Source organism: Pagrus pagrus, assembly GCF_965226575.1.
Source record: "Pagrus pagrus genome assembly, chromosome: 3".
NCBI lineage: Eukaryota > Metazoa > Chordata > Actinopteri > Spariformes > Sparidae > Pagrus > Pagrus pagrus.
The window spans coordinates 20,799,717-20,810,861 of NC_140187.1; the positions used below are offsets into that span (position 1 = coordinate 20,799,717).

Consider the following 11,145-nt stretch of genomic DNA (forward strand, 5'->3'; position numbering starts at 1 on the left):
ATGCTAAAATAAAATTGTGTCTGAGGTGATTTTTTGAATATGGCAGTCATTAGTTTTTGTAATATACTGTAAGTCAGAACAAACGACTAATCAAGAAACAAGCAATATTCACTCCTTTTATTTTGATATGTCTGGAATGTATTTTAAGTTACAGGTATAAATTCATGTAATTTACTGTTACATCTGAACATTTAATACAAAGCTCAGGACAAGTCAAAAAGTCTAAGACCCATAAAACGCACTCGATTACAGTAAGAACATATTTTTTGCATTGCTGTGTGAAAATGAAACAGAAAAACAATTCAATTGCTCAGTAAGTCACTGATGTGCACTCAAATTTGATGTTTAATCAGTTAAAACTTTTGATGTCAAAGATTGTCATAACTTTTACTGGTTCGTTACAACAAACCAAACCCTTTGAGCCGACAGGAAAATATAACGAAATGTTGATGACAACAACATAAACAACTGATTGTGCCATGTATAAATGACCTGAACTGACCAAAGTACCACCACACAGCAGGAGAAACAGTAACAGCACAACAGTAGCAGTACTACAGTAACAATACTACAGTAGCAGTACTACAGTAAGAGCACTCCCATCAGCTCATTTTGTGGAGGAGAAAGCATGTCATATGAACTGCGTGTGCATCAATAGCAGACAGCAGAGCAAATAACCAAGTATTTGCATGTGAGCCAGCATGATGTTGAAACAGGACTGTGTGATAAAAGTAAAAGACAAATAAGTCAAAACAAACATTAATATGCTGCCTTAAACCCTTAAATAGGAAATAACTAATTAATGTTTTAAAATTGGTCCATTTTAGTTTTTTCTGTGTGACAGGACCAGTTGTCAACACTTATTTTCATTTTGAGAAAATGTTAGTGTCACATGATATGTTCCCTCAAAACTGAAATAGTTGACTTAGCTTAAAACTCCACCTTTAAAACATGGAACGACCCCCTACAATTAAAAGTCCCTTGAAAACAAATTTCCTCAGTAAATAACTTTGATTAAAGTATTGTTTAATATATGTGTTTAAAAGTACTGCGTGCAAAAGTACTAATGAAAGAGATCAGTTCATGTGCAGTTTGGAAATCAATATACATTCTTATGTGCTCATGCAAACTATCTTAAATGAGGTGAAAGGGTCTATTCTTGCCTGAAGCATAAAAAAAGAAAGTCACATTGTAAAAAATAAACATTAAAAATTGCGATTAAATACAAACTGTATACAGCAATCAGAGACATCCGAAGACACTAATTTCAGCGAGTTTCACTGCAAATGTGCAAACATACAGCATCACCATGCGGGCGGAGAGAAGACAGCCTGCAGCAGGTCAGCTGATTGTTTCTCTCCGTGTTTGGTTGTAAAGGGAATGTTGTTTCTAATGTAATCTGACAAATTTATGCCACAATACAAGAACTTTTAAAAAGTGCAAATGCAGCTGAATCCGTTTCCCTAAATTCAAAATAAAACAGGATAAAGGGCCGATATGAAAGATTAAAAAAGATAAATGTTCATTTGCAGGTCAGCAAGGCAGTAAATAGTTGGCATTTTCCCTTATTTAAAAAATCTGTATCTTATAACCTTAACTGCCATCGATTATCTGATCGAATCCTCTGAAGACTGAAGTCAAACATGTTCTGTTGTACAGTGTTGAATGTCTGAAATCTTCAGCCCACCTCTCTAAACTCTGACTTTCTAACGTGTGTAGCCAAAACATCAGTAATCTGAATACTTTCAGAGCCACCCTGTTTTGTCTACAGGTAAATCCTGACTTCTTAAAAGATTACCAAAGAGGTAAGCATTCAAAGCAGCATGGAGTATGTTCCATGTCCAAACCACGTATTTAAAAAAACAAACAATTTAAGATATTAAAAAGAAATGATTGGCAATCAATATTAAGTAGTCATTAGTGGAATTCCAGCGAGTAAACCGCCTGGATCCTGAGTTCCTTTGTTGTGAATTTAAAACTGAAACTAACAACTCTACTACAGTGTATTACAACTAGAGCTGCAACTAGCCATTTCATTATCAATAAAGCTGCTGACAATTATCTCAAGTAATCATTTACTTATAAAAAGTTAAATAATAGTGAACAATCATTATCACAATTTCCTAGAGCCCAAAGTGACATCGTCAAGGTATTAATTGTGTCACAACAGCAGTCTAAAATCCTCACATCTGAGAAGCTATCTTTTGGCATTTTTGCTTGAAAATGTATAAAACAAAAAATTTTCTATCAGTCGACTACTTGTTGGACCTCTAACTATAACTCTGATTGTTTTGTTGTCAAAGTTTGCTAAGAACGTAAACATCAGATGCGTGTAAACTGCAAATCAAAAAGCTATTCAATTAACCAAATGATCAATAATTATCTTTGACCTTTTCCCCACATGTCGATAAAACCGATTAGTTAAGACACAACGCAACCATCTGGGTTTTTGGGATCCTGGCTCTCGCCGTCGGTGACCTGGCCGTTGTTAGCTGAACTTTTCTCTTTATTCTCCGAATCATGCGGCAGCTCCAAACTGTCTGCGTCACCTGCAAACAGCCTGTCCTGCTCTGGAGTCTCAGCTGATGCATCCTCGTAGGCACTTATGCTGTCTGAGTCGTTCCTGTCCGGAGAAGGATCTCGTCCGTCCTCTACACAGTTTTCATAAGGCCTCCGCAGGACCCCGTCTTCAGAGAGTGGGTTGTCCAGTGCAAGAGAGGGCACTGGGCTCAGGGGCTTACTGACCATCTTCCGCAGCTTCGTCAGGATGCTTCCTTCTTCCTCTTCACTCTGTCCCACTTTCTCTGACGCTGTGCTTCTGCTTTCACACGTCGACAAGTCTTGTTCTTCTCTGCGTGTGGCATTTTTCATTTCGTGTTTCTGAATTGTAACGTCGTCCACACTTCCATGTGTGTTCACTGGTTTGTTGTTCCTTTCCTGGAAAGAGAAACGTAATTGTCCATAAGGAAATTAAATTTTCTTTTAGATCAAACAAAATCTAGAAACATTTTAAAGTTATTTTGGTTAAATTCTCTTAATCTGCCAATTTAATGCCAATTTAATTAATACCAATATGGAGGCAAAAAAAATACATTGAAAATTTAATTTTATAAGCAAACTGAAATACATAACGTTGAATATTAAACATCACTGATTTCACGACACTGTTATTTAATTATTTATTTAATGACTTTGTACGTCAGCTCGAGTTATTTTTTTAACATTTTCAAAAAAATGGTTTCAAGTTTCGACCTGAACTTTTCTTTCTTGGACTGATGATTGTGGATTGACAGAACAAGATCTGATTAACTTTGGTGGCCCAAATGTTTGAAATTTCAATCATCAACTTTGAGCAACCACATTTTTTTATGCATCTAACATGTTAGATTTAGATTAATACCAGTTGAATCTGAGCGACATTAATGCATTTTTTATGTATTGGATATCTGATTTTTAACATTCTGATAAGTTCAGAAAATTACATCACTTTACTGTAATACAGCCTTTAAAACCAGGACAAGACAACACTGATGCCATATCACCGTCTAACATTATCCAAAATCTAAGATGATATAGTCTCATATTGATTCATTGCCCTGCACAAGGTATTAAAATGCTTATAAACTTCAAATCCTTGCGGCCTCTCTGTATGACTTTTCCCAGTCAACAGACTAGGAATACACCACAAGGAAGTGAAAGTAATTTTACAGTAGAAGACGTACTGCCACATCTAGTGATAGTTACTTATTAGTATAAGTTTGAAGAGAGAGGTAAAGATAAGAAAAATAAAACATGCAACATGTCTATTATTCACACTCAATAAGGAGGGATGACATTACCGTTACATAACATGTTCCATAAGACTGTACTTTTTTTTTTTTACATTAATTCAAAATCCTGGTGACTCGCTCACATTATGTAATGTTCTCATTCCAGTTGTCACATTACCTCTTTTAATCCCTCCACCTCTTGCATCAGAGAGCACACCATGCTCTCCAGTTTCCTCTTGTCCTGCCTCTCTCGTTCCAACTCCTACAAATGCAGAAAAACGTTGGCATAATGAGAGGACTAACAGCTTGTTACTGAAATAATTTATTAAAACAAAACTCTCGTTAGTCCATATGTGGCTGATGTAAAGTGTTTATGAGGCTTTGACGTACCAAACTAGCCTGTCCAGCTTCCCTCTGGGCCTCCGCCAGCAGCTCCTCTACACCCTCCAGCGTGTCCTGCAGGACGTCCACCTGGAACAACAGAGCCTCTCGTTCGACCTCCAGCCCACGCAGCTCCTGCACCACCTCGTCATAGCTGGCCTGCAGCTCCAGCTACACCATAAACACAGATACAAATCAGCGTGGGCAACTTCAGAGGAGCGCATGCCAGTCAGTGGGTGGGCACGTGTTTAGTAAGCTCTCAGAGGCATCAGTGGGAGGATTCATCTGGAAGCATGACAATCCCTCCATATGTAAAGGAATATATCACTGCAGTGATCGACTGACAGGACTGTGAACAAGACTTTCAGTAGTAATAATAGTCATAATTATTAAAACAGTAATAAATACTCACCATCTCTGGGAGTCCCATGAAGAGGTCCTGGTCAGTCTGGTGAAGAGAAAAAAAAAAGTTTATTTGTAAAGAATACTTAAATTAAGATGAAAACATGTTCTAAAAGGCCATTAAAGTATATTATCGAATAAATATAAGATTAACTTACTTAGTACAATACAGGCAAAGTGAACCATTAAAAAAAGTTGACCAAGAGTTTGATAACTGAAGTAGCAGAAACTGGACTTTATAGTTGACACAACACCTCACCTAGTTGATATCTGTTTTTATTTTAGTTTCATGTAGTTAATCTTCTGGCGTGACAGAATCTGATGCGTCACAGACGTAGGTACACTGAAATTGCAGCTATCAAAATGTGTGACCTTGTCTAAATACTGTACCATGGAGGCACCAAGTTTGATAACAGCTCTCAAAACACAGTTGTGATTAAGTATGAGCAGTGGCTGTATCGCTGACATTCTGAGGTCATAGAAAATGAATTGGTGCAACACAAGGTTACGAAGCTTTCTTTTCATCAGCCTTTCTGACCTTCCACAGTATTTTTTTACATCAGTACATCACTCACTAGTGGTCAACTGAGAAAACAAAAAAGAAAACAAAGAAGAGTGCCATATAGAGAGGTAGCATTACATCAAAAATACACAAGGATAGGATAGGAAATCCATTTTCAAGCTTTTGATCCAACATCCTGAAAGGCACACACTTTGTCCCCACAAGTTGACAGAATGTTAGTTTGGATTTTGTGTAAATTCACCTTTAAAAACAGTCTTTGTGATATGGGACACCAGGCAGGTACGAATCTGTGCATCATCTTTGACAATACAATAATCTAAAAATACTACATAACAAGTTAATGTTCCTCATTAAAATTGTACCCAAGTTAAAGTACATAAGTATTATCAGAGTGTATGATCAGCATTGTAAGACGTAAAATGAGTGAAAAATAACCAAATGTTGACTAGGAATGCACATTTTAAATAATCCATATTGTGATTTTTCTGACAGATATTGTGATTGTGATATGCGTCATGATTAATGGGAATTATAAGTTTTGCATACAGTTACACACAATTGCAGATTGTGTGTAACTGTACCAAACAAACAAGTTATCTTACATCTGGAGAACAAGATTTGTAGGCCAGGGCCTCTCTGCATTATGATGCTGTTTGGTCAGACATATTACATTTATCAAAAAACTACAGCTTCTAACGATTTGGATATTAGACTCAGCCATATTGCGATTTTTGATTATATTTTGATTCATTGTGCAGCCCTATGACTACAGCATTTTACTGTTTTAGCTGGACAAGTGAAGCTGTTAGCAAGTTTAGACCAGTGGTTCCCGACCTATGGGTCCCTCCAAAGGGCTATAAGATAAATTTGAGGGGCGTGAAATGATTATTGAGGGAAAAAAGAAGAAACAACAAAGCTCTGCTACACACATTTGTGAATCATATGATAATTTGATCTCTTTGGCCTCGAACAGTTATTCAAACAAAACGATCTGACTGAAATGAGTGCTTGGTGGAACTCAACCAAAAAAAGTCTTCTGTTTTCTTTCCTTTAAAGGTCATTTAAATTGATAATAATAAAGAATAATGCAGTATGTCTATCATGATACTGTTAAAGGCACACTATGTCATTATGGGGAAGAAACTTTGATCAGAAGAGAAAGATCTTCATTGACTGACTGTTTATGCCTAAATAAACTACATAAACAAACTCTCTATGTTTTCAAGACTGAATTGAATAAAAAAACTGATCTCAAAAGGAGAGATTAACTTTGTTTATATTTGGCGGACCCTGCCACCTTTCTAGCTCCAAATAGTGTTCTGGGGACTTTGTTTACCTCTGAGAACAGCTTGTTTATTCACTTATGGAAAAAATAAATATTTCTGAGTTTGTATTATTAACTCATTAACGTTGTAAATATTACAATTCTGAGTTTCAAAACCTTTTAAACTGTGAAATATTATGATATGGTTATCGTACCATGAAAATCTCATAACAATGCAAGCAGTCACAGGCCCAGATGATTGGGAATCCCTGCTTTTTATTTGTTATAGTGCACTGTATTGTATAAACTCATCACTTCTCTTTTTATGCAAGTCAGTTAAATGTAAGTAAAGTCTAAGGAACAATATTTTCTCTGAAATATAGTGGAATAGGAGAATAAAGTGGCATAAAATGGAAGTACGTACCTCAAAACAATACAATACTAATGAAATGAGAGACTTTTGACATTTTGATTAGCTAGCTGTACAGAGGTTTCTATTTTTCTGTCCACCCCTGGCTCCTACCTGACTGTCAGTCCTCCTTTTCAGGGTCCCTGCTCGGCTGTCGCTTCGTGCCGGACGCCGGGATGAAGCCTCGCTCTGATGGGGAGACAAAACCACAGCTCAGGTGGAGAGCCTAGCATCACACAGTCAGAGCACAAACACAACAAGCTAGCTGCAAACAGGGAAGTACATGAACTGAAGCTACACGCCTGATGAAACCAGCTGATTTGAGCCGTCGTTCAGTCTTAAACAATCGACAAAATGGCGGAACTTCAAACTGACAACATTTTCTGGCGTTAGCCGTTTAAAAATCCGATTATTAAAGGTAACACAAACGTAACGTTAGCTTTAGCTTTAGCCCCAAACACCCACTGACTAATGACGCTGTGATTTCTCCTCTCACCTCTTTTATAAGGCTGCGGAGGGACTCGTCCTCGCTAACTCCCCGAGATAACGTCCGTTTCTTGGGCGAACCACTGCTGTCCAGAGTGACTGAATGCATTTTTTTTATGATTTATATTAAGCTTTTTGTTTATGTAAGAGACACCTCCGAGCTCTCAGTGTGAAGTGTTTGGTGTTTGTTTCCTACGCAGCTGTGCCAGCAGCAGTGAGTGAACTGCCGACGCCCAGGCCGTGATCTACGGAAAGCCACGGGGACCAAACCTCCTTTAACACCGCCCTCACTCCACCCACACTCGCGGAGAGGAGTCAAAGATCAGCCCTTTACAGTCATTTCTGCCTCGTGGAGAGTCAAAAATAAATAAGTTCGTGTGTGTATATAGTTGAGATAGCGTGTCGTGTCCTACGTGGCAAAACTCGTCGATGACAACAAGGCCTACCAGGTATTTTCAGGTGAGCATGATGGTGTCTGTGTGTGTTGGAGTATAATGGGAAGCTTCTTAATACACTAAATTACAAAACACAAATACACAAAATGTCACACAAGGATGTGGGACAGCCAAGTACTGTTCAAACCCCTAAAAGCTACCAAAAGACACCAAAGGCTGGGGAATTGTCTCCAACATTAAACACACAATTTCTGGACTTTGCTTTTTGGTCTAATGTTAGAAACTTACTGTAAAACTTACAGTGACCTGTGGATCAGGGAGTCACAGAGTAACTCACATAGGATTTATGATAGCCTCCCATGTTTCCCACGATAACAATAATATCGCGATTCTGCGATAATTGATACATTGCAATTCAATCATCTAACTTTACATCACAATATTTGTCTAACTGGGGAATTATGTATTTATTCACTGCACTGTGGTGTCAGTTTGGCAGAATTTGAAATGTACTGACATGAAACAGTGTATAAAAAATTCCATAAAGTCTTAACTTTGTGGCTTTTTATCACACACATTAAATGCAATTTGTCTATGAGCATGTGTGCCATCATTACAATGTAAAATAGACACAAACTGGCCTCTGCCAGAGAGCAGAACGGCTCAGGAGGTAAAACATGTTCAAGGGAAGGACACAACTATACTGAAGTTTACACCACAAGGCATTAGGCAGTGACCCTGGTAAGTCAAACTGTCAGGGAAATCTCTGTAGAGCGCCTGCATGTTTTAATAAAAATATCATTATTTGGCACCAGTGTATCAACAATCACGTCCCAAGAGAAGTGATACGATATATTGCTGCATCAATATTTTGTCCTGTCCCCACTGTGGATTTGTATTTTACTTTCAGCATCATAAAGCTTCAAAGACGACTCGGAAGAAGCAGATGCAAATATACAGCCTATGTGATACTGTCAGTGTGGGACACTTTTAAGAAAAAAACTAAAACATTAATTTTGAAAGCAGCATTGTCAGCATACAATGGAAAAATACTTTGAACTTCCTTAAACATGGTATTTATTGGTCAGCAGTTTAAATTAGCTCCACCACATCCTCTTCTTATTTCATTGGGGAAACATAAAGAATGCAGGTTGCTTTAAAGACATTTTATTTACAGTCTCATCCCAGGTTTAATCTGAAGTTGATTTTTTATTACATGTTTGCTACAGGTGAGAATACAGACTGCCAAATATTTTGTATTTTGTATTGTGTACAGGACAGGCAGTGTACAGAACCGTCTCTACTGAGGCAAAACAACAAGTCAAATTCATTTGATTCACATTTAAATATTTTAGTGTGCACTGGACATTGGGTCATTTTGTTCATAAGGGAGTGTAGATAACGCACCTTACAGCTCTGCCCTTCTTCCACATAGTGTTATCACCACCTGAAGCCGGTGGATTGCTGAAGCACTCTGACTTTCCTGATAATCATGGGGGATAAAAGCTCAGCGTCAGAAGTTTGGATTGAAGGTCAAAAAGTCCAGCCGCTCCTGAAGCCTTTATCTCAGACTCAAAAGTGGGACTTTCCTTTCTGGGAAGAAGGTCTTAGTGCTGCAGACTCAAGATTGTTTATGTGCTGAAGAGACTGTGGTGAGTGTTCGGTCCATTAATCGCACATCTACAGGGCGAGTTGGAGCTTACAGCCGCCCTGTTTAACATGTACTCCAGATATATTTAGTCTCTGGAGTGCTCCCATAGGGTGATTAGCTGAATGAGTGTGTGTTTTAAATGCTGAGAGAAACACTCATCACACTGTTACAGCTTGATTTAAGGGTTCATATTTTTATTGAGCACAATTAGAGGTGCACTATGTAGTTTTTGGGAAGAATTTTGATCAGAAGAGAAAGATCTTCATTGATTTTTTTATGCTTAAACAAACTAAATACTAAACTCTCTTTGTTTCCATGACTGAATAAGATGAATACACAAACTGACCTTAAAGGACAACACAATTCATACTGTTTTACTTTGTGTATATGTGGCGGACCCTGCCACCTTTCTAGCTTCAAACAGTGTTCTGGGGACCTTATTTTCTTCTGAGAAAAGCTTGTTCATTCAGTTATGGGAAATTTAAACATTTCTGAGTTTGTATTATTACCTCATTAATATTGTAAATATTAAAATTCTGAGTTTGAATTTCTTCTACAAAAACTACATAGTGCCCCTTTAAACAACAGCATCATTTTTGGATCTGTTCAGCAGACATGCAGTATTTAATGTTCAGCATTTAAAGTGCAAATCAAGAATAAATGAAGGTCATAAATATAAAACACCAAAACATAAGCATCTATTTCGTGGTGTGGACCAGGTGCTCTGGACTGTGACTGTACTGGATGACACAGTGACAAAGCTAATATGTTTACAAAGACCCTGGATTTCCTTCCTGCAGCTCACTTCTCACTGACTTAGTTTTTTTTGTCACATCAATATATATATAACTAACGAGGGCCCTGGTTTTTTTTTTTAATCTGGAGTCTGAGAGGAGTGAGAGCTCACATGAAAACTGGTGACATGGTCTGTTCTGCAGCTGTGTTTTCCTCCAGCAGATGACGCCAGTGAGTCAGTGATGAGCTGACTGAGAGCAGGCAACTCATTGTTTGTACATGAAGAAATCTGCTCCAGAAATATGACAACTTTTATTGAGCACATATAGTAGAGTCATAAACACAGCAGCTGACCGTGGTTTATGATTGGGCCACAGTTTGGACAGATCCTGTGACATTTTGACAAAGTATGGGCTCATAGATCAGACGTGAGGACTTAACAATGAGAGAATTCATATAAATGAATGGAAAGATTATTTAAAATGTGTAACATTTCCACAAGGCTTGTGATAATAATTTGATTAGTAAGGATTAACATTACAAGCAGGCCGACATACATTATAAATAACAGAGTAGACCTGCTGCTGTACTGCATGATTTCACTTAATCTATTAATATAGGCTATTAACTTAACAATGTTTAGTATTGTAAATGTAAAGTATTGCCATAGGATGCAGTCCTTTTAAAGGGCATGTGTGCATTTAGTAAGAACCGCTTGATTTGATTTGAAATGCAAAGGCCAGTGTACTTTGGATACTTTGACGCTCACGTTTCGTCGGACAAGCTCGTGCAACTTCTAAATAATCTGCATCAAATCACGAACATTTCCCAATCGGTGTGTTTCTAGTTAAAATGCACCACAGACACTCGGATGTGTGCGGTTTTGGAGATGATGTAGAGGATTCGGGATGAATCCATGAAGCTTTTTTTACATTTTTTATTTTTAATCAATTTACACCATAACAAACCATTTCTAACAGCAGCCATGCTTTATGTCATCATCATAATAACCTAATTGGGCCATCTCTCTAATGTGAGACGTTGTGTGTGCACTGTAAAAACATTTATAGTCTCATAACAGTGCGCGCACCCTCCCTTCGCTCTGTCCCTCTTGACTTGGTGACAGACC

General features: G+C 37.8%; 1 protein-coding gene across 1 annotated transcript; it reads right to left on the reverse strand.

The window, feature by feature from the left end:
• Positions 1–102: 102 nt before the first annotated feature.
• Positions 103–7,639, reverse strand: LOC311255427 (uncharacterized protein). The gene is made up of 6 exons (XM_084349896.1): positions 7,246–7,639; positions 6,864–6,938; positions 4,564–4,599; positions 4,161–4,322; positions 3,949–4,032; positions 103–2,937 (listed from the first exon to the last, which is right to left on the reverse strand). The coding sequence occupies exons 1-6, from the start codon at positions 7,342–7,344 to the stop codon at positions 2,422–2,424; spliced, it is 972 nt and encodes a 323-aa protein (XP_084206022.1). The 5' UTR covers positions 7,345–7,639; the 3' UTR covers positions 103–2,421.
• Between the last annotated feature and the right edge of the window lie 3,506 nt (positions 7,640–11,145).

Excerpts from the sequence above, each read along its gene's own strand:
- LOC311255427 (XM_084349896.1), bottom strand. The coding sequence starts at position 7,344 with ATGCATTCAGTCACTCTGGACAGCAGTGGTTCGCCCAAGAAACGGACG. Across the intron at positions 6,939-7,245 it reads TCCGCAGCCTTATAAAAGAG|AGCGAGGCTTCATCCCGGCG; the intron begins GTGAGAGGAGAA and ends TCTCCCCATCAG. Across the intron at positions 4,323-4,563 it reads TCATGGGACTCCCAGAGATG|CTGGAGCTGCAGGCCAGCTA; the intron begins GTGAGTATTTAT and ends TTTATGGTGTAG.